This window comes from Rhincodon typus, chromosome 13 (genome assembly GCF_021869965.1).
Source record: "Rhincodon typus isolate 14 chromosome 13, sRhiTyp1.1, whole genome shotgun sequence".
Taxonomy (NCBI): domain Eukaryota; kingdom Metazoa; phylum Chordata; class Chondrichthyes; order Orectolobiformes; family Rhincodontidae; genus Rhincodon; species Rhincodon typus.
Genome location: NC_063344.1, coordinates 38054950 through 38080661, shown reverse-complemented (window position 1 = coordinate 38080661; position 25712 = coordinate 38054950). Strand labels below are relative to the sequence as shown.

Here is a 25712-nt window from a genome sequence, read left to right as displayed (position 1 = left end):
ATGAAAGATATACTGGCATTGGAGGCAGTCCAGAGGAGGTTCACTAGGTTGATTCCGGATATGGAGGGATTTTCTTATGAGGAGAGGTTGCGTAAATTAATCTTGTGCTCATTGGTGCTTAGACGAATGAGAGGTGACCTTTTTGAAACATACAGGATTCTTAGAGGGCTTGGCAGAATAGATACTGAGAGGTTGTTTTGCCTTGTGAGAGTGCCTTGGACCATATGGCATATTCTCTGGTTAAGGAACTGCCTTCTTAAGACAGAGATGAGGAGGAATTTTTTCTCTCAGAGAGTGGTGAATCTGTGGTAATTCTTTATTGTAGTAGGCTACCGAGACTGGGTTGTTATGAGTACAGCACGGTAGTTTTAGTTACTCAAGCTAGATTTTGGTCTAAACAGCCCATTATAATGCCCATATTGTGGTTCGAGAAGTGTAACCACATTATAGCTGGTCTGTGTTAATAAGAAGACCCTTAAGATAACTAGCAAAATAAAGATTGATCTCTTTTGAGAGTTATAAGATGCCTGCGCTAAAAGGAGAGGGAACATGTACATTCATTGCGTATTGAAGCATATAATAATGGATTTACACTGTAGTTTATCTGCAATGTGAACGGGGGATTAAAATAAGACAAACATGAATGTTGCTTTGTTTTAGTTGCTGATCACACTATTCAGAATCTTTTCTGTACATGTTAGATACTTTAACACCTACTGCTTCATTGGGTCTCCGGAGTTTTGGAACATCTTGAGTGCATGAAAGATGCCACATATAAAGGCAGGTTCTTTGTTTTCTAAGGCGTAGCAAATGTTGTAAATTGACAACGTGATCATACTACGAGTGCATAGTTTAAATTCAATTAGAGTGGTGACAAATGAATTATACAGGTTTGCAGGGAACAAATAACAGCTATACTTTTCAGCAATTTCTCTAGATCTGGATGTTCCCTACTAATAGCATTTATTTACATTACCTGGGATGCTGGTGGGTGAAGTTGTGTGCCTGGTTGATCTACAAAATGAGTCAGTTTGGGAGTAGCCACACACTGATGCCCAGCATAATAATTACGAAGTTTCTTTGAGTGGTTTTTGCCCTAAGACAAACAAATATTCACAAATTATTTGAGTTGGGGGAACATATACACTCCACGTAAGATAATATACTGTGATATGATTTGTACAAAAAATATCTTCACCTGTGAATAGCAAAAGACTTCACTCAAGAAATAACCACTATGTTGCTTCTGTCATCTTTGCCCTTCTTTCCTGTAGGTGTTTGACCTAAGGCAACTTTACAGACCCTTACCCCATTTTAATATCCTCCTTATGCTTATTTCAGTTATCTACAAAATGAATCTGAACAAGACAAATAAAAGAGGCTATGAAGATAGAACATAGAACATAGAACATGACAGTGCAGTACAGGCCCTTCGGCCCTCGATGTTGCGCCGACCTGTGAAACCAATCTGAAGCCCATCTAACCTACACTATTCCATTATCATCCATATGTTTATCCAATGACCATTTAAATGCCCTTAAAGTTGGCGAGTCTACTACTGTTGCAGGCAGGGCATTCCACGCCCTTACCACTCTCTGAGTAAAGAACCGACCTCTGACATCTGTCCTATATCTATCACCCCTCAATTTAAAGCTATGTCCCCTCGTGCTAGCCATCACCGTCCGAGGAAAAAGGCTCTCACTGTCCACCCTATCTAATCCTCTGATTATCTTGTATGTCTCTATTGAGTCACCTCTTAACCTTCTTCTCTCTAACGAAAACAGCCTCAAGTCCCTCAGCCTTTCCTCATAAGACCTTCCCTCCATGCCAGGCAACATCCTGGTAAATCTCCTCTGCACCCTTTCCAATGCCTCCACATCCTTACTATAATGCAGCGACCAGAACAGAACTTTTACTCATCGTGGTTCTGATGAAGGGTCTAGGCCCGAAACGTCAGCCTCTCTGCTCCTATGATGCTGCTTGGCCTGCTGTGTTCATCCAGCCCTGCACCTTGATGTCTCGGATTCTCCAGCATCTGCAGTTCCTACTATCTCTGATTCAATTTTACTCATCGTAACTGCTAAGCTGAGACAAAAGGCTAATCATATGTTTCTCTGTCTACATGTTGCCTGATCTGCTGAATATTTTCAGCATTTTCTGTTTTTATTATTAACATGCAGTATAATTTGCTGACAAGAAAGTGCTATCAGTGTAATATCCATAACTAAATATCAGAAAATAAAATGCATGTCATGCATTGTATATAGTTATAACATCAAAATTCTGATCTACTTTTCCACCAGGTAAGGCTTCCTGCTTGCAGCACAGTCAAATCACGCACTCTTGTATTTAACAAAGCAACCACACCAGTCACAATCTATGACTCAGCACTAGTACCACTGGTGTGGGAAACCTCATCGATAATTCACGACTAACTGAGAGGTAAGGTTAGAGTAACATGAATAAAAATGGAAAGGAACTGCCATATTAGAAGTCTTTAGAAACCATTTTGTGTGATACTTGGCCTCTTTTATATAAATTCAGACAAAAACCATCAGGATTTAAATTTTATACTCTTTCAATTGATTTGTTTAGGAAGCCCACCACTTTTTAAAAATACAAACGGTCACCTTCTACAATGCTAACAGTTATGCTTTTGAAAACTGACATTGGTATTACTGTGAAAACTATTTGCTTTATTTTTACAGTAGCATTTCATGTAACAATGCACTTGTGGTACAATAGAAATGATATGAGTCTTCAGCCATATAGCCATTTAAGATTGTAAAATGATTTCTTATGACACTGAACCTACATTTTCAACCAATAGTAATCTGAATTGTGCAATTGCTAATAACTTTTATTTTTATTATAACAATAGTTTAAATTTTCACGTTTCAATTATGAAATTGCATTTTCACATTTATAACAGAATTTTTATATTTGAGCTGTTCAAGCTATAACTACAGTTTACTGCCAATGATAGCTCTATAACTACTTGGCTACAACTTCAGAGAAACTCTTATGCCATAGCCAACTCTACTTTTTCACTTCCCAGATTGGGTAAGATTTGCTATTTAACAATAAGCTAATCATTAACCAAGGGAATTACAAAGGCAAAGTCAAGTTCAAGTACAGTTTTCTACTGCAGTATGGAGAGAAAGGAAGGCAAGATGATGGATTAAAGGCTTGTGATAGTGATGTTCCACAGGCATGGGTGCTGGGTCCACTTTTGTTTGTCACTTATATAAATGATTTAGATGACAATATGGAAGGCATGGTTAGTAAGTTTGCAGATGGCACCAACTTTGGTGGTATAGTGGACAGTGAAGAAAGTTATCTAAGATTACAAAGATATCTTGATCAATTGGGTCAATGGGCTGAAGAGTGACAGATGGAGTTTAATTTGTGTAAATGCAAGGTACTGCATTTTGGTAAAACAAACAAGGGCAGGACTTATACAATTAAAAGTAGGGCCTTGGGTAGTGTTGTAGGACAGATAATTCTTTAAAGTTTGCATCATATATAGACAGAATGGTTAAGCAGGCGTTTGGTATGCTTGCTTATATCACTCAGACCTTTGAGTGTAGGAGTTAGGACGTTCTGGTTAGGTTATACAGAATGTTGGTGAGGCCTCTTCTGGAGTACTGTGTCCAATTCTTGTTGCCCTGTTATAGAAAGGATATTATTAAGCTAGAGAGGGTTCAGAGGAGATTTATCAGGATGTTGCCAGGAATGGAGGGTTTGAGTTATGGGGTAAGGCTGGATAGGCTGGGACCTTTGTCACCACAGCATGGGAGGTTGATGAGTGACCTTATAGAGGTTTATAAAATCAGGACGGGTATAGATAAGGTGAATGGCAAATGTCTTTTCCCTAGGGTGGAGGATTTCAAGACAAGGGAGCATATTTTTAAGGTGAGAGGAGAAAGATTTAAAAAAAGACCAGAGACATTTTTTTTTACACAGAAAGTGGTTCATGTGTGGAATGAACTTCCAAAGGATGCAGGTATGGTTACAACGTTTAAAAGACATGTAGAAAAGTGCATGAGTAAGAAATGTTTGGAGGTAAACGGGCCAAGCACAGGCAGGTGGGACTAGTTCAGTTTGGGATTACGGTCAGCATGGACTGGTTGGACTGAAGGGTCTGTTTCCGTGCTGTATGACTCTTTGACTTCATGATAAGAAAGACAGCAGGTAGGGTGGGGTGGAGATAGACAAGAAAAAAGGGAAAGCTATTTCAATAATTTTTTTTTCATATTCATTCATGGGATGTAGGCTTCACCAGCAAAACTAGCATTTACTACCCAATCCCAATTTCTGTTGGACCACTTCAGCCTAACTAATCTGGGTGCAGCCACAGTGCTGTTAGAAAGAGAGTTCCAAGATTTTGGCACAGTGACATTGAAGGAAAGACAATATATTTCCAAATCAGGATGGTATGTGAGCCTGCAGCCCTTGTCCTTCTAGGTAAGGATTGTTGCAGGTTAGGTGGTGTTATCAAAGCAGCCTTGACAAATTGCTGCAGTGCATCCTGTGGATTGCACAAAGTGCTATCACAGTGCGCTGATGGTGAAGGGAATAAATGTTTAGAGTAATGGATGGAATTCCAATCATGCAAACTACTTTATCACGGATACTGCTGAGCTTCTTAGCTTCAGAAGTGTTATTAGAAGCACATTCATTCAGGAAAGTGGGAATTATTCCATCACATCCTGACTTGTTGATAGCAGACAGGCTTTTGGGATTTACGTGATGAGTTATTTGCCACAGAATGCCCAGCTTCTGACTTGCTCTTACAACCACACATTTTTAATGGCTTGTTTAGTTAGGTTTCTGGTCAATGGTGACAACAAGATCTACATGGTGGGGATTTCAGGCATGGCAAAACTGACGAATGTCAAGGGGAAGTGTTAAGATTCTCTCTTGTCAGAGATAATCATATTTTAAAGTTCCTTCTCTCATTTCATACCATTATCTCAGCTCCTCAATGCCTTAAATCTCCTGCCCTTACTCAATTTGCTCTAGTTTTCTCCTCTTCTCTATGATCTCGTCCACTTCACCTCAGGAACTGATCCTTCATTCTTCATTCGCTTTCATTTCTCCGCTTTGCTCCTCTCCTCCTGTAAACCCTTCTCTCCCCTCATTCCACCCCAATCAATCATCTCATTATATCTCCCTGCCTTTTTCTAAGGCCCTTGTGTCTTCTCCTTGTCCCACAATCTTCTCTACTTCTTAACCAACATGGCAGAAAATTATTGCATAAGGAAGTCTATCAAAGGTTACCCAGCCAGCAAGGTTGTAGACAGGGTTTGGTGGGGTTAAAGTGAAATGAAATTTTACAGTTATGGAAGAGCCAATATCATCTTATCAATATGCTAGGAAAGGAAGGCAGAGGGTGTGTTAGATCTTTTTTTGCTCTTGCTTTTCCCTAGGCGATGGCCTCATGGTATTATCATTGGACTGTTAATCCAGAGACCCAGATAATGTTCTGGGGACCCAGGTTCAAATCCCACCACAGCAGATAGTGAAATTGAAAGTTAATAAAAATATCTGGAATCAAGAATCTATTGATGACCATAAATCCATTGTCAATTGTTGAAAAATCCCATCTCGTTCACTAATGTACTTTAGGGAAAGAAACTGCCATCCTTACCTGGTCTGGCCTACATGTGACTCTAGACCCATAGTAATGTGGTTGATTCTTAACTGCCCTCTGGGCAATAAATGCTGCCTAGCCACTGACGCCCTCATCCCATGAATGAATAAAAAAAATTAAGCAGATTCAGGACTCACAGTAGCCTTTCTCCAGTTCCCCCAGGTTTCAAGTCTAGTGATTGTAATGAGGCCAGCCAAGTGGACCTCATAGAATATGATTTCCCCGATGTGGGTTATTAAACTGGTCCAATCAGGGAGCCTTGACTGATAGATATAAACGGGAATGTGAGAGGTTCTGTTCACTCTGACAGCTGGCTCTAAGAGAGCTGGAGCAGTGTCAAGGAATCTCCATGTGTAAATAAAGGGTGACTTGGTGACAGGATACTAGTCCCTGTGGAGTTATTTCATCAAGCATCTTGAGGCCCTTCTCCGCCAGAAGCTTTCAGATTGCAAGTATCCACCTTCTTGGTCTTAGCTTTCCTGGTAGAGTCCACTCTAACATCTTTCGTAGAATATGATCTTTTGGCCTTTATTAAATAAACCCATGCTATCCCAGTCTCTTCTCCTGATCCTTCCTGAACTCTTCAGTAACCTTGATTTTTATCCTGGTTGCTGCCAATCTAGGCATACCCACTTCTCAAGACATAAAATATCCATCTTAACATCCTCAGCTCTGCCATACCTAATCTTCTTCTTTCTTTACCAGGGTGATAATTCTCAAATGCAGAGGATGCTGGCTGCCAGCCTCCACTAATTCCATTCAGCAGCTATCCAATAAGTGACTTCCCCTCTAGCCACTGGCTTGTTGGATAAATCGGAGTCGAGAATTTAAAGGGAGGACAGATGGTACACGCCGAAATAAATTCAACTGTCTGCAATTCAAAATATTCTTCGAACAATTTCATGTAGTTTTGTTGGAATGGATGGTTTCCAACAAAACTATATGAAACTGCTGCTCATTATTTTTGAACGCTGGCTAACTGGAATGTTGCTTCATTCAGTTGATCTGTGATCTATATAAGCAGAACAAGCAACTGTGTATCTCTGCAATCAATCAAAATGAAAAATCATCACTGAGCAATGCAAAGTCTGAATCTGAAAGTGTCAGCAAGAATACTCAATTAAATGCCCGATCATGTAAAGGAAGGGGAAAGAAAAATAGGAAATCAAAAGGAATGTGAATGCACATTTGTAAAAGTTCATTTTCAGAGGTTGCTTAGCAGTAATTACCATGCCATTAATTGGAATTTCACCGGAATTCACACAAGCCCAAACTGTTTCTGTAGAGTTTAGTGGGTATGCACCATTCATCTACGTTCCCAATTTTGTGCCCTCTCATATATTTTAATACTGAGCTTCACTGCTAGATATTGGTGTAGCTTTGCAGAAGCAAGGTAACTCAGCCAGCAACCTGGTTGCCACGGTTAACTGCATATGTCAGTTGTCAGGTGTCGCAGTCCAATTTACACATAAAACAATGATTGAATTACATCTGCTCCAATATTTCCACCTTCTAACCTCACTTCATCTGATGGCAACACTTAGAGTCATTGCGTCATAGATTTTTACAGAATGGAAACAGACCCTTCAGTTCGACTGTCCATGTCAACCAGATACCCTAAATTAATCTAGTCCAGTTTGTTCAGCAACACTCCCCAGGACACAACCATTAAGTGCATAAGAGCTGCCCTCATTTGCCTTACCAAAATGCAACACCTCACATTTATCTAAATTAAGCTCCATTGGCCACTCCTCAGCCCATCTGATCAAGGTCTCGTTGTACTTTGAGATAACCTTCTTCACTGTCCACTACACCATCTAATCTGGTGACATCTGAAAACTTACTATTCACATCTAAATCATTAATATAAAATACAAAAAGCAGTGGACCCAGCACCAACCTTTGTGGCAAATCGCTGGTCACAGGCCTCCAGTCCGAGAAACAACCCTCCACCACCACCACCCTCTGTCTTCTACTTTCAAGCCGATTTGTGTCCAAATGGCTAGCTCTCCCTGGATCCCATATGATCTAACCTTGCTCATGAGTCTCCCATGCAGAACCTTGTTCAACGCCTTGCTGAAGCCCATACAGACAACGTCCACACTTCTGCCTTATTCGATTTTCTTTGTCACTTCTTCAAAAAATTCAGTCAAGGTAGTGACACACTATTTCCCATGCACAAAGTCATGCTGACTATCCCTAATCAGTCCTTGCCTCTCCAAATACAAATCCTCCCCCTCAGAATCTCCTCCAACAACTTTCCCACCACTGACGTCAGGCTCACCAGTAAATATGACGTGGACGTGCTGGAATTGGACTGGGGTGGACAAGGTCAAAAATCACACGACACCAGGTTATAGTCCAACAGGTTTATTTGAAGACATAAGCTTTTGGAGTTTCACTCCTTCTTCAGGTGCCAGTGAGAGAGGTAGCATCAGACACAGATTTTATAAGCAAAAGATCAAAGAGTCATAGAATTGATGTGGTGTTGAACAAACCTAAGATAGCTGTTAGATCCCTAATCAGTTCGGTACCCATGAAGACAGCCTCAACTGGGATCTTGGGTTCATGTTGCGCTACAGGTGACCCCACCCCACCATACACTCTCTCACACTCTCTCTCACACACGCACACACAAACACACACACACGTATCTTTGGGGTGAATTTGCAATTGCAGATCTATAATTGCAGATACATTCTATTTTGTTCAAAAAGTGCACAATTTGTATACAGTCAATGTGGCATTTTATAAATTCCTACCTTGGAAATAAAACCAGTCTAACTCCCAGCTGATACACAGCCAGATTCCAAACAAGGCCTCACACCTAAAATGCATTGTCTGATCTGGGATGTCACCTCTGGTACACTGAGGGAACTCATAAAACCTTTTAGTTATCTCAGGGCAATGACTTGAAAGAAATCCAGGAATTTGCATATTAATCCTTTCTAACCGATTAAATATTATCAGCCATCTTAGGTTTGTTCAAAACCGCATTAGTTCTATGACCCTTTGATCTTTTGCTTATAAATTCTGTGTCTGATGCTACTTCTCTCACTGACACCTGAAGAAGGAGTGAGACTCTGAAAGCTTGTGTCTTCAAATAAACCTGTTGGACTATAATCTGGTGTTGTGTGATTTTTTTACCGGTATATAGTTCCCTGGCTTTTCCTTACCACCGTTCTTAAATAATGGCACCATATTAGCCAACCTCCAGTCTTCTGGTACTTCAACTGTGGCTATCGATGATGCAAATATCTCACGGATCCAGCAATCACTTGCCTGGCTTTCCACAAAGTTCTAGGATACACCTGATCAGGTGAACTTATCCATCTTTACGCATTTTAAGACTTCCAGCCCCTCCTCTTCTGTAAAATGAACACTTTTCAAGATATTACTATTCATTTCTTAATTTTGATTCTATGCGTAACATGAGAGATTAATCTGTTTATACATAAATTCACTTCTAACAGTTAACACATAAGCTATTAACACAACTATAGAGAAATTCACTATAGGGTAAATGCTACCAGCACATTTGAAAATCTGTTTCAAACCACAGCTTAGTATTTGGTGTGTCTGCTTGATAGCAAGCAAGATATCATTCACAATAACATAAAAAAAACTGTTGATGCTGGAGATCTGAAACAAAAACACAAACTGCTGGAGAAACTCTTCCGATGAAGAGTCACCAGACTGGAATATTAACTCAGCTTTTTTCTCACAGATGCTGCCAGACCTGCTGAGTTTCTCCCAGCAATTTCTGTTTTTACTTCATTCACAATGTCTTAACTGGATTGTGATTTCTTTAGAATTAATATTTTCCACCAAAAATGCAAATCAACCTTGCCAGAAGCAATATTTACAGAAGGGAGCCTTTACATGTCAAAAAATGCAGCTAAGCAAAAACAATGCATTTCAACATACTGGACAGATGGTATTCACATTTCCAATTAGGATTTAAATCTAGATTTTCTAATTAGTGTTATTTTAATATTGGTATTCACCCATTCATTTTAAACAAATAATGCCAGTCAAAAATCTATGCTTAGGGGTCTATTCTTTTCCATACAAGTTCATCACTATACATTTCTATATTCTGATTCAACATAATGCATACATACACAGACACTTTCTTGTTGACCAACGTACCTGATAATGTGCCTGTGCTTGCTGTGTTGAATTCAGGGATACATTGCATAATTTACAAAGTAGTGGTCTACAGAGATCTGCTAAAACAGGATCTTGGTGTGCATCAAAGGAAGGTACTTTCTCTTGTGATAACAGAACAAGCTCTGATTGAGACGATTTAAACATCTGTGCAGGTAACAACTGTGAGGATCGTGGCATCACTGCAGATGAGGTAGACTGAAGATTCTGGGGTTGCTTTAAGAGTACAGGTTCGATAGCAAGAGGTTGCAATGTCTGGGGTAAAGTTGTGTGGCGATATGGCTGTTGGCACATTGTTGATCCAGTAGCAGACTTTATCTTTGTTTCTGGGGCTAAACAAAAAAGTAGAATTAAATATTTATAATATATTGTGTTTGCATGCACTTTGCTATCGCTTCACGGATACTGCATAACCTGCTATGGGCTTCTGGCATTTTCTGTTCTGATTATGGATTTCCAGCATCGACAGTTTTGATTTTGCACTTCGTGTCTGCACTGCTCGACTTCCTGTTGTATATTTTGTCAACTGTATTCATCATAAATTACACACTGGAAGCGATAACGTTAAATTCCTCATCACACTGACTGCCAGGATTTTCCAGGCTGTTTATTAGCTGAGATACCATCCTGATTTACTAGATTTTAATCTGAGGTCTAATAATTATTAGACAGCAGATTAGTGGCTAAGCAATATATGCAACAGGGAACTGTAGATTATAAATTACACATGGGAAATTTATAACAGATAAAGTTAACAAAAAATACAACCGTTAACTGGCACAGCCATCAAGTGTAAAACCAATATACATATTTTTTAGTTTTCACATTTTCTTTCTTACATTTCAAGTCTATTCTGCATTTATCTCTTACAACCGGTTTATTTAGAAATCATAAGTTGAGATCTCTTCATGCTCTCCTGCTACAATGCACTACGGTCACCACATTTTCATCACTGAGAAGCCAGTTTAGTTCCCAATACATAAATTTTCAAGGTGACCTGCTAAAATAGTAAAGTTAAATCAACCTGGTAAAAACCAGTATTTTGGACATCTGTGATCTCCAGAGTCTTCCCTATGATGCAATAGGTACTCTCAAAAATTTTAGAGCAATCTTAATGCCAATAGTATAGGGAGCATTGGACTGCAAATCCCAACTTTCACCCTCACCTGTAACTCTCCAAGACCATTATCCTCATTTGCATGACCACACCCCTCCCACCTCATCTTCATACCACCACTGTTTTGCGACCCATCTTCTCACTGAACAGGACTTCCACTTCTGAAGAAATCCACATCAAAGCAAGGAACATTTTCTCTTCGTGAACCCCTGCTACTGATTGTCATTCTCATGATTATGTTATTTTTATCGATTTCTTTGGATGTGCTATGGCACTCTCCCAAGGCATGTAGGACTTGAATCTGGACTTTCTGGCCTGAGGTAGGGAAACCACACGACTCCAAAGACAACTAAATGCTCCCTATACTGAGCAGAATTTCCACAATTGTTGAACTGACACTCCATCATACGCTTATGGACAATCATGCCATGTAACTGCCTTTCCAGTCACCGGGAAGTATTTACCTGGTAAATCAACCTATGTGTACAACTCTTTCTAATATCCACACCCCATCCCAACTAAGTCATGCAACCTTGACCTTCCTCCTCATGCAGGATGGGTATGGCAAAAGCTAGGGGCGGATGGAAGATGCAAGTGGAGAGGAACAGTACGAAGTGGGAAAGGAAATTTCATACAAATTACAGTGGGACATAACAGAACGGAGGTGAATCGAGCATCACAAAGATGAATGTGCTTCCTTACGTTGTTTTAATGTTCCTGATGCTGTCCATTCGTAATGCAGTTTAGCAATTTAAGGACCTCAACAAGTACATGTCCAGATGACTCTGAGCAAAAAGGTAGCTAAAGATGTATTTACGATTTTAATGTTCCAAAATAGGCAAGTGGATAGTATCCCTCAAACCTTTTGTGTTTTATTCACAACTTAACCAGAGCTCTGTTCCATTTCCTTATGTCAGGAGTAGTTTCATCCTTGAATTCCAAGCGAATTTCCCACCAACAAGTGGCACATTATTGGCATATAGATTCGGTGTAAAAGCTTCCAAAAAAGTCACACCTTGTTGAATGGCATGTAACTGAAATTTCAGTGGATACTTCATAACTACTGTTAAATAGCCTTACAAATCCTGAAAAGGTCATTGTAAATTTAAGGAATTTTCAAATTTCACCATGATTAAAAAGGATTACATATTTACAAGTTTTTTTTTAAGAAAGGTCTTTACCTTTATTCTGCTTTTAACTTCCTGGTTTGATGTTTATGAATATTTCAATTTCCTTGATTGTCTATGTTTACTGACATCACTGCTGCTGCATTCCGGATTTAAAGTGCCATGAGGAAACAAGGAATTTCCATCATATATTTCATCAGATATTCATGCGCAGATTTCAAGGTCATAAGAAGTTGCTAGTGGCAAAATCTTAGTCTACATATATAAAAGGCTTTTATGCAATTAGCAGCATTAGCAATGAGCATATTCTTGCAAGACAGTGAAAACTGCAGCAAGTGTGTTTTTGTTATTTCAATGGTGCAAGACAGTCTTGTTTTGTTCATTGATAAGTATTCTCAAATGAATCTGTTTTAGTTCAGGAAGCAGTAGTGATTGAAAGCCATAACTTGAGAGAATCACATGGGCCTACAGGATGCACAGATGTCCTTATGCCGTATTAGAACAATCAAATTTCAATTTCAAGGATCCTGAATATACATATTTGTGTATATGTGTGTGTATACCATATATATGTGATATATGATATATGGGAGAACAGCTTTCTTAGTTCAGGAATTAGTTATACAAGTTAAGATGGAGAACAAATGACCCTTGGTTTTGGCAAACTATGGCCCAAGACTACTTTTTAGATACTTAGAATGTCCAGGTCCCAGCACCAGTCTTAAGACTTCTATGTGTATGTACTCAGGGTGTTACACTGGCAGGAAGCCTGTTTAGGCATGGCAAAGAGCATTCCTATTACCACGCACCCCGTACAAAGGACATAACATTCAAAATAGTGCCATAGAAGTGCGGAGACTTTTGTGCTTTATAAATAGTCAATAAAGATATACTGTTCTTTTCCAAAATATCTGAACTTGTTTTTTGCTAATTGGGTGATTTACCCCATTAACACTTTTTAAATGTTTGGCTATTTTAAATTTTATTCCATAAACCTCCAGGGTCCGTATTTTCTATTATTTTGTAGGCTAGACCTCTTTATGTCTTGCCTCTGTTAGCACATATTGAGCAAACCTAACTGTTGTGAACAAGATTTATTCCCTTTCTACCAGTCATTGGCACTTATCGTTCTTTGAAATTCCTTAGAAGATTAAGCTGCAGGTTATAGCTGAAGCTCAACTCGATTCAACTCAGCTTCCAGGCTAAATATTCAAGCTTCATGAAATGGTTGATGGAGTGGCAAGTTCTCTAACTACCAAATATATTTATTGTAGGGTTTCATTACCATTCCCAGCTTATGATTTCTTTTTCCATGCAGTCAGGACTCTGCCTATGTAACAATAAAATATCATAACACTTGTATACACCTCTACATCACCTCTGGGGGAGATAATCTTGAAGTCTGGAGACCAAACATTCATTCACTGAAGAACTCTTGGGGTGGCTGTGTTGCCATAGTAGCACGTTGAAATCTATTGCATGGTTTTCACATAGGAGGTAGTGTCACCAGGTAATTTGTGATATGATTCACATTCAGGAAGATGCGCTTTTGTTTAATCTGGTTTCTAGCATAGAGCTGTTGCCAGCTTGTGATCAGGTATCAGGTATCCTCCCGCCAGCGTGGTTTCAGACAGTGACAGCAGCCTCAGAGTGTCAAACTTATTCAAAGTTTTGAGCTTGGCAGATTATAGCATTCATTATTCAATGCTTGAGCAGTAGACTGCTATTTTTATGACAGCAACAGCTTTGTGTATTCATAAAAGTTCAGGAAAATGTGAACAAAAATTGATATCTAGTTGCCTATTGAAGTGCAGTTGTCTCTTCCCTTTTGTATTAGCCCAATAAACATTTTAGATCGGAAGTCATTAACTTTCTCAATGCTTTAATGGCATTTTGATTGAGAATCAGCATCCTCTGGACTGTTCAATGTGGATGCAAATCAGCTGCCAAAGTGTAAGATAGATTTCAGGGTGTTTCAGATGAAGAGGGATGAATTTATTTTTCTCCATGTTTTAAGGGATGAAAGTACAGATATTTCTGTTGTGTCCTTGATTGTCATGATTATTTATTTCTATAGCTACCTCCTTGTATTTGTTCAGCAAGAAGATTAGCTGTTAATCAGGAATATTTTTGCGTCCCTCTCCTGGCTAGTTTGCAGCACATGAAGACAGTTCTCCATACGACTGTTAGCAGTTTTGGTGCTTAAGATTTCTGCAAGTACCACATTAGAGATGTTTCATATGCTGGACTGCAGCTCTGTATCATACAGTACATTTTGCTCCAGTCCTATCTCAGATCCTAAGGATACAGTATATCTCCTTGGGGTGGTGGCAGGATAGGTTTCCAATGGCATTTCCTCTGAATCGTTGATGCAATGCCCAAATGTCTTGGTTGTCAAAGTATTGCATGCACTGCTGTGCATCCAGGAATTGCCTCTAACCATGTCATGGGAAGAGTTGATTCCACACGTGCAATGGTTTCTTTAGCTATTGTATCTTGAGGTTGGAACTGCTGGCAGATAAAGGAGGAAATTTTATTTGCTGTTGGAGGAGGGAAATCAATAGAACAGCTGGAGTCAGGCCAATATGTGGAAATCAGCAAGCTAGGTCATGATGAGGAAGAGAGAAAGCAATTCTCCAATATACCTTTTACTGCAGGCAAATTGAGAAGTTGCAAAGCATATTTGATCATGGGGCTCTGAGCCAGCACGGGGAGTGAAAATCCAGCTTTTTTGGTTGCATTCTTTAGTTCCATTGCAGTTGATTAGGTTTCTACATAACTTTGTCACTAAAATCCTTATGACATCATTCATATATGCACAGAGAATTACAGGAGCATTCTGAAGTAATAGAGTGTTTTTCTCAGCGAAAGGTGAAATGTATGCAAGAAAATATGAAGGACTGCAACTAATCTGAATGTACCTGATATTCTACTTTCCGGATGTGCAGCCTTCAATAGTGTTTTATCCTCCAGTATCCATATGTAATTATCTGTTAAAGAAAAATAAATAATTTCCATTATTACTTGAACAACAATTCCAATAGTGTACCATAGTTACAGTGTGTGCAGAAATGCTAGGAAACTGAGAATTGTGAAACAGTATTATTTTACATGCCATAAATAAAATCAGACATGACAAAAATTGAACCAGTTATTGGTGTCTTTCAAAGAAGAGTACCTGTATCTGCTGCTAGATCTGACTCAACAGTGACTCCAGTCCAACAGTCTAATATGTGGTTGACTCTGAATACTCTGTGAAATACCACAACTACCTTCTCACAGCAAATAGGCACAGAGTAAAAGAAATGTTGCCATTTCTGGTATCAAAGTACCTCTGACTCCTTCCTTTTTCAGCTTCTCCCATTTTGCTTGCTGCAATACTTGTTGATTAACTATTAGTGTTACTTTTTTTGGATATGATGGATGATTTTTACAGCTGGATGCCCTTCCTGCATCAATTCCTGCCCATTTATTTGGGTTGGGACTGGCACTATTACAAATTTTTGCCTGCACCAGTGGCTGAGTTACTAAGCTTATCAGGTTATTTTGCCTGTTTGATTATTATTAATTGCATTATGGCAAGAGTCGTTCAGGACAGACAATTTCCCTATTTCCACCTTGGTCTCCTCTTCCTCCCAACCTCCAATAAGTCAAATTGAATTATTTGTCAGGTTTAATTTAATCTAGTTTACCTGCCTTTTTTTTAAAAAAAAGTGTTTCTAGTTTAGTCATTACTGCTAGTTTAATTAATTGCTATCCACTTTTATTTAATAGTCTTTTTTTTTAAAGTAAAGTAAATCCTCCATTTTCGATGGGAAACATGAATATGTCCACATTGCAGTGTTGTGTGTTAGTTCACTCACAGTCCTAGGTGCTGCAGCAACATGGATTTTACATGTATGTTGTAGCTTGGACCTATAAATAGCAAAGAAAGAGGCTCCAAAGTTATTTTCATATTGGAGGGATATGGTACAGGAGCAGGCAGATGGGACTAGTTTAATTTGGGATTATGACTGGCGTGGACTGGTTGGACTGAAGGGTCCGGTTCCGTGCCGTATGACTCGACGACTCTATGTATTTGACTAGGAATTTCCTTCATTCTTACCACCTGCTATTGATGTGTACTGGAAGAATAGTAGGTTGCTTAGTTATGAATGTATCTTCCTTGGCCATCAAGTTCTCAGGTAGGACTTAAAACCTGAAGTTCTGGCTCAGGTGCACCAGAAAACCTCCCCTCTTCCTCACTGTACTATGTGACAAAAAGCCCAATCAGCTCTGTAACCATTTATTTAGTTACTGGCCTGACATTTTTATTCATGTGTCTCCACTATTTATTTCATTCCTGCTCCAACATTTAACTCTGTGGCAGAGGGGTCAACTTTGTCATTTTTTTCATTCTGCAAATAGTAGCTTTGTTTTTTATTTCTCACACTCATTTTGATATTACTTCATTTAATATTTCTCTACTGTATTAACCTAAGGATACCTGTTGGTCTGTAGTTCTAATACTGTTTGGCAATTAGGGATGGGCAATAAATGCTGCCCAGCCAGCTACGTCCTCATCCTATAAATGAATAAAAAGGATCTAACTAACTTCGTTCTAAAACAATATATTTCAATTCACCTCAACAAAGGCATTTATATCATTCTTTTCAATGACGTCCACCTCAGGAAATGTCACAATTATTTCCTCTCATTATCCTCTGACAAACTGTGAGCAACGCCAAGGAACATCAGCTGGTATATTTACGTAGATAAAAATTTCACTTAATTTAGGAACAAGACATTGGGGAAATGTGACAAAGAATCAAATCTTAAAGTTACCTTCGGTATTTCCCGGTGATTTTTTTTTCAAAAATGACAAATTACAAAAGCCGTAGAATCAGACAAACATGTATGTATTTTCCTATCCTAAGAGCAATTGGAAGCAGTCTTCCTTTTAATTAGAATTCTGTCTTTGGAAATAAGTAAAACGCTAGGATAGTGATTCAGCTTCAATGTACAGGTAACTGACGCTGGGTTCCTTAGAGCTCGAAAAGAAAAAGCAATCTCATCTTTCCAGCAACAGTGCCTTCACTGTCAACATCTCTTGTTTCTCTGCATCAAAAATCCAACGTAACCAAGTACAGTTATCAAAGTTAACGAGGGCGCTTTGAATATCAGGATATTGCTTATTCAACGAAAATAAATCCTGCATTTTATTATAATTTCTAAGGAGCCCTGAAATATACCCATTAACCTAGTCTGCTGCAAATCCCGATACACACATATTTCTGCAGCTGGCAATTTCTGCAGTTATTTTTGCTTATAGCCTCTACTGCCTTACATTCATCGCCATTTTCCCCCTGCACCATGCCCTCTGAGAAATTATTTACAGCTTCAAACAAACAGATCAGACGGCCGGCGATTACGGGGAACGGAGGGTGAAACCCCGTTCTCCACACTCGTACCAGATCTCTTACCGTGAAGGGAAAGGGGCAGGCTGTGATGGATGAAGGAACGGTGGTAGCCTCTCGGAGCCGGGCACTGACGGATTGATCAGACAGGGATAGAGCTGCCGCTTCCACCTGGCATCGTGCGGGCGACCAGGAGGATGCCGGGAAGAGCACGCGGGCACCTTCCACATTCCATTCCTTTCAAAGCGATTGTCCGGACTCGAGGCGTCCGAGCGAGCCCGAGGCTCCGGCTAACGGTGGCGCCGGGATCGGGGGCCCGACTAACGGCAGGGAAGGGCGGGTCTTAGGTGCTGCCTTCTGCCTCGGAGGGATGGGAAATGGTTCCTATGGTAAGAGAGTTGGAGGCCTCAATGACTCGTTAGCGGGGCTAGAGGTTGTGACTAACCGGGAGAACCTGCATGGCAATGGGGCTAATCGGGCGTGCACACTATCAAGCGATTTTTGTGGCTAAAGTTGGTTGGCACAGTAAAGGAAGAGGCACAGCTGCCGCACACCTGAGACATTAACTTTGAGAGGTGTTTAATGTTGTGCATGTATCCTTAAAGGACGGGATGGAGACAAGTAACATTTATTATATTTAACAGCAATTGGTGTCTCGCCCATAACCGATCTCGATCCTACATCACGGGGTCGGTTTCACTATTAATAAACAACTTGCGTCTTAGACCCATTGATACCAGGTAGCAACTTTGTTTCTTTGCCGATGATGGAGGGAATGAATATCTAAGGTGGCAGATAGGGTACTAATCAACTAGGTTGTTTCATCCTCAGTTCTGAGGGTCACCAGACCTGAAACGTTAACTCTTGATTTTTTCTTCACAGATGCTGCCAGACCTGTTGAGCATTTCCAGCAACTTCTGTTTTGTTCCTGATTTACAGCATCCGCAGTTCTTTTGGTTTTCATTTATGTTGTTTCAAGCTTTTTGGTGTTTGAGCTTCTTGAATGTTACTGGAGGTGCATTCATCCAGGCAAGAAGACAATAAGTATTTTTCAGACTCTTGCCTGGTGCCTTGTAGATGGTGTTCAGGCTTTGGGGAGTGTCTTGTTGCACAATTATCAGCAGACCAGCCTGTGATCTGCTCTTGTAGCCACAGTAATCATATAGATGCTTGAATTTCTGGTCAATGGTAATCTCCAGAATGTTGATGATGGATTCAGTGATGTGTAATATTGTTCACGTTGTATTATAAACGTTGAGGGAAATGCTTAGAGTCCATCTTGTTGGAAAAGGTCGTTGGTTTACACATATCTTACTTGCCACTTATTAGCCCAAGCCTGACTGTTTTTGAATGGGTGTTTATGCATGTGGGGATGAACTGCTTCAGTATCCTAGGAATTATGAGTTGTGTTGAAACTGCAACTATCAGCAAACATACCCACTTCAGACCTGAGGCAAAATTGAATACAGCTCTATGTTAACAATGCTTATATGAAATCACTCAGCTGTACGTGTATTTTACAACGTTGATTTTAGCATCCTTATGAAGTATCCTTATGTAGTTGACATATATGTCCAATATTGTCCATTATTGGACATTAAAAACTGTAAGTATACTAAACTTACTGGTGCCTGCCACCCAACGCAGTCCTCTTCCACCCCCAAGTCCCCAACCCTACCCAGGACCTTGTGCCCACCGTAGTTGACATATGTTGGGTTTGGGGATACTTGTAACAGATTTTGGGTTGAAATTAGTCTTTCATTTCTCATATAATACAGTGTCACCTGCAAGATGCTATTCAATGGTGAGGGGGATGATGCTAAATTAGAAAACTGTTTTTGTTGCCGTCTGGGTTTGTTTGATTACTAATATAATCCATTTGTCAAATGTTCCCCCTTTGTACAGGACTGTTATTGGAATTGTTGAAAGCTGCAACAAATAACACACCTTAATCGTCCTTGGTCTCAATTCTTTGACCCAGAAGTAAAAACTTTTGTGTGACTTTGTGTATCAGCACCATTGCATCATTTTCCAGAGATTCTGCTTCTTGCCCAACTCAGTGGAGGCCAACTTTTACCTATTCAATGGTGACCAAAACATCTCTTGTAATGGTTTTCAATATATACTGTCACTTTGGGGGTCCTCTGAAGATCCATCCTTGGTCGCTCCTCTCCTTATTTAGAGATCACCCTGTGACACATCATTTACAAATTATAGGTTTGGTTTCCATATATGCAGTGATGATATCCAGCTTCAGTTGTTTTGACTTTTTCAATATCTCTGCCAATAAAGTTGTTCAGCATTCAGTATCCAATAAGTCTTAACTTCCTACAGCTAAACATTGGGAAGACAGAACCCATTGACCTCAGCTCTAAACACAAGCTCAACTTCCTTTCCCTCCCACTGTCTCAGGCTGTACTAGACTTCATAACCTCTGTGTCCCGTTTTGACCAAAGTTGAATTTCTATTCTCATGTTCTCTGTTACTTCACCTGCCTATCTTAATTCAGCCCATCTCCAAATAAAACTTCATTTGTACTTTCACCATATCCCTAGATTCAATTACTCCAATAATTTCTGTGCTGTTCTGCTTCCACCCTACATAAGCTCCAGTGGCCTTAATAATTATCCAGAACTCTGTCCCTTATTCTCCACCATGTGCCACTTGTCCAGCACCTTCACCTCCATCTTCACTGACCTGTGCTGACTCCCAACCCTCCTCTGTCTCATGTTTAAAGTTGTCTTTCTCTTCAATTATTTCAACACAATCTGTGAGATCCTCCAATCTCACATCCCCTCTCCCCATCCCAATGAACTCTGTTCCTCTGAGTCTACTCTACATCTTTCTCTTCCACATGTAGTGTATCTTCAACCACCTAGGTCCCAAATTCCACCTGAATACTAATTTCTCTCTTTGCTTTATGTTGTTCCTTAAAATCTACCTCTTTGACCTAGCTTTTGTTTTTTTATTTCTGGGATGTGGGCATTGCTGGCTGGCCAGCATTTATTGCCCATCCTTAGTTGCCCTTGAGAAGTTGGTGATGAGCTGCCGTCTTGAAACGCTGAAGTCCACTTGCTGTGGGTTGATCCACAATGCCTTTAGGGATAACAGGATTTTAACTCAGCGACAGTTAAGAATGGTGATATATTTCCAAGTCAGAATGGTGAGTGGCTTGGAGGGGAACTTGAAGGTAGTGCTGTTCCCATGTATCTGCTGCCCTTTTCCTTCTCAGACGAAAGTGGTCATGGGTTTGAAGGTGCTGTCTGAGGGCTTTTAGTGAATGTCTGCAGTGCATCTTGTAAATAGTACACACTGCTGCTACTGAGTACAGATGGTGGAGGGAATGGATGCTTGTGGATGTAGCACCAATCAACAGGCTGCATTGTCCTAGATAGTGTCAAGCTTCTTGAGTGTTGCTGGAGCTACATCCATCCAGGTAAGTGGGAGTATTCCTTCACACTCCTGACCTGTGCTTTATAGATGGTGGACAGACTTTGGCAAGTCAGGAGGGCAGTTGCCACATTATTCCTAGCCTCTGACCTGCTTTGTAGCCACTGTATAAATGTGACAAGTCCAGTTGAATTTCTGGTCAATGATAACCCCCAGGATGTTGACCATGAAACCATTGTCAATTGGTTCACTATTGTGTCAAGTGGCATGGGGATGCTGTTCCTCAAGCTTGCACTGAGCTTCATTGGAATGCCACAGCAGGCCAAGGGTAGAAAAATCAGAGTGGAAGCAAAGTGAGAAGTTAACGTTATCAGACTGGAAACCCAGGGTCACTGTGAACTGAGTGGACATGTTCCAATGCAGTCAGCCAGTTAGTATTTGGTTTCGCTAGCATACTGCTTTGTGGACAGCAAGTACAAAATAGTGAACTGGAAGAATTACAGGTAAATTCACCTGGGAGGAGTGCTTGGAACCTTGATACCTAGTTCTGTTATGTCCACTATCGATAGGTGTATCTCTGATCATTTCTTTGCATCATTCACCATTTATATTCCCATTCCTCATCAACCCTTCATCATTATTTATCTGTCCTTGGAGAAAAGACTACCCTCACTGGGCAGGAAGGATGACAAGAGTGGGGTGGGCAATTGAGGTTACAGTTCATAATATCCCAATGCTGTGAGCCTCAGTGGAAGTAATGAAAATGTCAAGGAAGGCACAGAGAGAAGGTATACGTTTATCTATCATAGAAGTAAACTGGAACAGCAGCAAGAGTAAGAAGGGTTCTCACACGGTTCTGTGGAAGGGTCACTCGACCCAAAACATTAACTCTAATTTCTCTCTACAGATGCTTCCAGACTTGCTGAGCTTTTCCAGCGATTTCTATTTTTGTCTCTGATTTACAGCATCTGCAGTTCTTTCGGGTTTTTTCGGTTCGGGTGACACTCCATTGTAAATAATCCAGCATTTTTGGAAATATATGATCACTGACACTTTTGAACTGTGGGTTCTAATCTCTGTGGATGTTGGACCTCATGAAGTCGCACTCATTTGATACACAAGCAGCCTGTTTAGACATCATAATAAAAGAAGTTACAATGGTCAAGCATTTCTTATCTCTCACAAGCATCTGATTCTTTGATTACAGATAGCCTTAGATGTCGGGGATCCTTGTACCATGATATTGCATACTGCAGCCAAGGTGTTGTACTTTAATATGGACAACACCAAGGCTACAAGCAATGTGCAGGGATTAGTGTGGGTCTTGCTGTGCACAGCTCATCCACACTTTCACCCACTGAGTGAAATATCAGAATTAGTGATGATTCAGCATATTTCTGTAGGCAATATTGCATTCTAACGAGTGAACCTCAAACAAAATAACTGGCGACAAGAGTGGAATCCAGCCAACAAATTGTATGTGAACGCTGTTTTTTCGTTGGGACAAAGGATGCCGCAGGACTTCGGAAATGGCAATAAATTGTGGAAATGATGTTGACAGAAGTGGTCGCAAGGAGACTCAGATTGCGGTGGACGCCAGGGAAGATGGGTACGCACCACGGAGTGGGCTGAAAGCGGCAGTCATGATGGGATTCGGTCCAGGGGAGCACTCACCTGGAAGCTAACAAGGTCATCATGGAGAGTGGTCACATGGGGACGCGGGCTGTGGCCATCATGAGGGATGTATGGTATGCTAACATAGTGAGGGAGTGGGTGCCACAGACAGCATTCACTGAGGGGTCACGGGCTGCGAAAAGCTACTAAGCTCAAATGGGGGGAAAAATTCCTGCTGATGGGAAAACAACATGGCAGGCCAATTTGGAGTGTTGGGGCCATTTGATGAAGAAACTGGATATTAGACTGTATACTGAATGTTTTGATGCATATTTAATGTGGCTGAAGACATAATGGTACCACATTTCTTGAGTACTGTTGGAAGCAAAATGTTAATGATTCTAAGGAGTCTAGTGCAACCAGCAAATGTCTCAGAGAAGACACACCAAGAACTAGGCAAAATGTTGGGAGTTATTTTGCACTAAAACACTGCTGATCACAGAATGTTTCCATTTTTATAAAAGGGTACAGCACAAAAGAGAGCCCATTCACCAATTTGTGGCATCTTAAAGAGGTTAGAGGAACATTGCAAATTCGGAGGGTTCCTCCAAGATGCCCTGTAGGACCATTTGATTTGTGGCCTCCAACATAAAGCCATCCAATGGAAGCTACTAACAAGGAGAGACCTGGATTTTAAAGCAGCTTTCGAAATTGGTACCTCAATGGAATTGGCCACCAGAGAAGCAATACAGTTGAGCGACGACGCCCAGGTACATAAAATAGTGGAAACACAATGGAGTGCAGCTCAAACCGCAGGATGCCAACGATGTGGCCACCAAGGAGTCAATGTGTTGGACCTGAGAAGCCCAGTGCCACAGATGTAAGCTAATGAGCAATTTTGCCCTAAATTACCAGGCACAACACAAGCAAGAGAAAGGGTATTTAAAGGAGACAATTCAGAAGACAAGGCATAAGGTATGTGCCGCCAGCCAGGGAATAGACCGGGAGTCATCTAGGTTTGTGGGAGAAGCTGAAGGCCCAAAGTCAGCCAAGTTTTGGTTAAACATCCTATCAATATGGGGTGAAGCTGATTGTTTCTGGGTTCTTCCCAACTACAGGATAAGACTGTAAAGATGGAAGTGGATACAAGTGCAGCAGTGTATGATTCCGGAATCAATACGTAGGGAAAAGTTAAAGGCACTGCCATTGAAGCCTGCCAAGATTACACTATGGACATACTCAGAACAAGTGGTGCCACTGAAGGGCTATGTTCTGGTAAAAGTACAGCTGAGGGACCAGTGTGCCGAACTGCCTCTATAAGTAGTGACAGGCAACTACCCTGCATTATTCAGATGCTCCTGGTGGTGGACTTAGTCCTGAGAGGAAGGACTTGTCACAGAAACTGCCCAGAATTACGCTCTTACCTGTCCCGGAGGTGGGAGTTGTCCATATCAGATGAGTTTTTAATGTGGAGAATTAGAGTTGTTAACCCTCCCCCGTAAAGAGGAAAGATGCTGGAACAAGGGCACCTTGGAATAGGGCGAATTAAAGAAAGAGTGAGGAGTTACTTTTGATGGCCGAATGTGGACTCCCAGATTAAGGAGAAAGCAGGATCACGCAAATCCTGTGCATTAGAAAGGGAGATGCCGCCATTGTTGTTCCTTCATGAGTGAAATCAAGAAGGTCAGATGATAGAAGGGTGGGAATCTCAGTTGAGGGTATTCCAAAGCAGAGAGACTGTGTTGGCCCAGAATTATAAACCTAGAGAAAAACAGATCCCAGTGCTGGTAGTGGCTCAAACTGGACTTTTGTCACATATGATGCAGACTACAGATGAACTGGTCTGGAGGAAACAAAAAACCTGCTGTTCACTGCATGTCACGAATGGGGTGAGGTCCCTCAGAATACTCAGCCTGTCTAGATGGGACCAGTAGTGTCAACGGAGTTATGTGTCCAGCCAGTGTTCGCCATAACCGGGGAGGAAATAGCAGCATCACAGGGCAACAACAGCCAATCAGAGAGGGACGTACCTACAGAACAACATAAGACTACACCAGAAAAGGTTCCTGAGACAAGAGATGGTCTTCTAGGAATTGCCATCCCCCTGAGAGACTTATGCTGTCAATGTGAACTACAAAAGGGTTGTTTCCTTTACCATTGTTTGAAAATATTTCTGGGAATGTACATATGTTAGCTACAATGCTTTTATAACAATCATATTTCTTGGATGTATTGATACGGGCAGTATTGAAATAAAGGGGAGGGGTAATGTGTATGTACTTGGATATGTATTGCCCCTTTAAGAGAGTGGGTCAGCTGATCCAGCACGGGAACTGGGTGAGGCATTCTAAAATCGATTGTGGTGCTGACCGGAATAGAACAAAGTAATCCCTGTTCTAGTTTACCTTGTCTGCCTTGAGTTTTATGGTTCTGGTGAACCACAAACACAATAGGCAGCTCCCAGGATATCTAGTGCAGACCTCTAGAATCTAGCGTCCATGGCCAACGATAAACTGGACATTGATGGAATGGAAGCCTTTTCAGTTGATGAACTGTGCAAGTTGGTAATAGGGCACTCTCCCAGCATCATGGGTGCAGTCTTTTGTGCCCTGCACTTAGGAAGCCAGTGATGTTGGAGCATCTCATTGTTCAAGTTGTTTAACTCTCTTGACATGGTATAAGGTTTTAAACTGTTGTAATCTGGAGAAAATTGCATCTATGACTGTGGATGCACTTGCAGATCAAGAATTTGAAGATCCACAGTTGCTCGTGGTAGGATAAAAATAGAGAGCAGCTGTGAACTTGGCAGTCACCAAGATGGGATGGGCACCCATTCCTTCTGAGAGGAAGACCTGCTTCAGCAGATAATACAGGTGGGGAGGGAAAGATGTCTTTGGTGGTGGGGTCGGATTGCAGATGGCGGAAGTGTCGGAGGATGATGCGTTGGATCCGGAGGTTTTCTGCTCCCAGGATGAGGCATTCCACTCCCGTACATCTCAGTTGTCCTCGTTTTTCAAGGACCGTAACTTCCCCTCCTCGGTGGTCGAGAACGCCCTCAACCGTGTCTCCCACATCTCCCGCACCACATCCCTCACACCCCGTCCATGCAATAAGAACCAAAAAAGAATCCCCCTCGTCCTCACGTACCACCCCACCAACCTCCGGATCCAACGCATCATCCTCCGACACTTCCGCCATCTGCAATCCGACCCCACCACCAAAGACATCTTTCCCTCCCCACC

General features: G+C 40.9%; 1 protein-coding gene across 1 annotated transcript; it reads right to left on the bottom strand.

The window, feature by feature from the left end:
- Window positions 1-967: 967 nt before the first annotated feature.
- LOC125484725 (zinc finger matrin-type protein 3-like) lies at window positions 968-13545 on the bottom strand. The gene is made up of 3 exons (XM_048604597.1): window positions 13449-13545; window positions 9809-10158; window positions 968-1096 (listed from the first exon to the last, which is right to left on the bottom strand). The coding sequence occupies exons 1-3, from the start codon at window positions 13489-13491 to the stop codon at window positions 968-970; spliced, it is 522 nt and encodes a 173-aa protein (XP_048460554.1). The 5' UTR covers window positions 13492-13545.
- Between the last annotated feature and the right edge of the window lie 12167 nt (window positions 13546-25712).

Coding starts and splice junctions, on each gene's coding strand:
- LOC125484725 (XM_048604597.1), bottom strand. CDS start 13,491: ATGAATGTTTGGTCTCCAGACTTCAAGATTATCTCCCCCAGAG. Junction 10,159..13,448: donor CAAGATTATCTCCCCCAGAG/GTGATGTAGAGG, acceptor TTTTTTGTTTAG/CCCCAGAAACAAAGATAAAG. Junction 1,097..9,808: donor AAGCACAGGCACATTATCAG/GTACGTTGGTCA, acceptor TGTTTGTCTTAG/GGCAAAAACCACTCAAAGAA.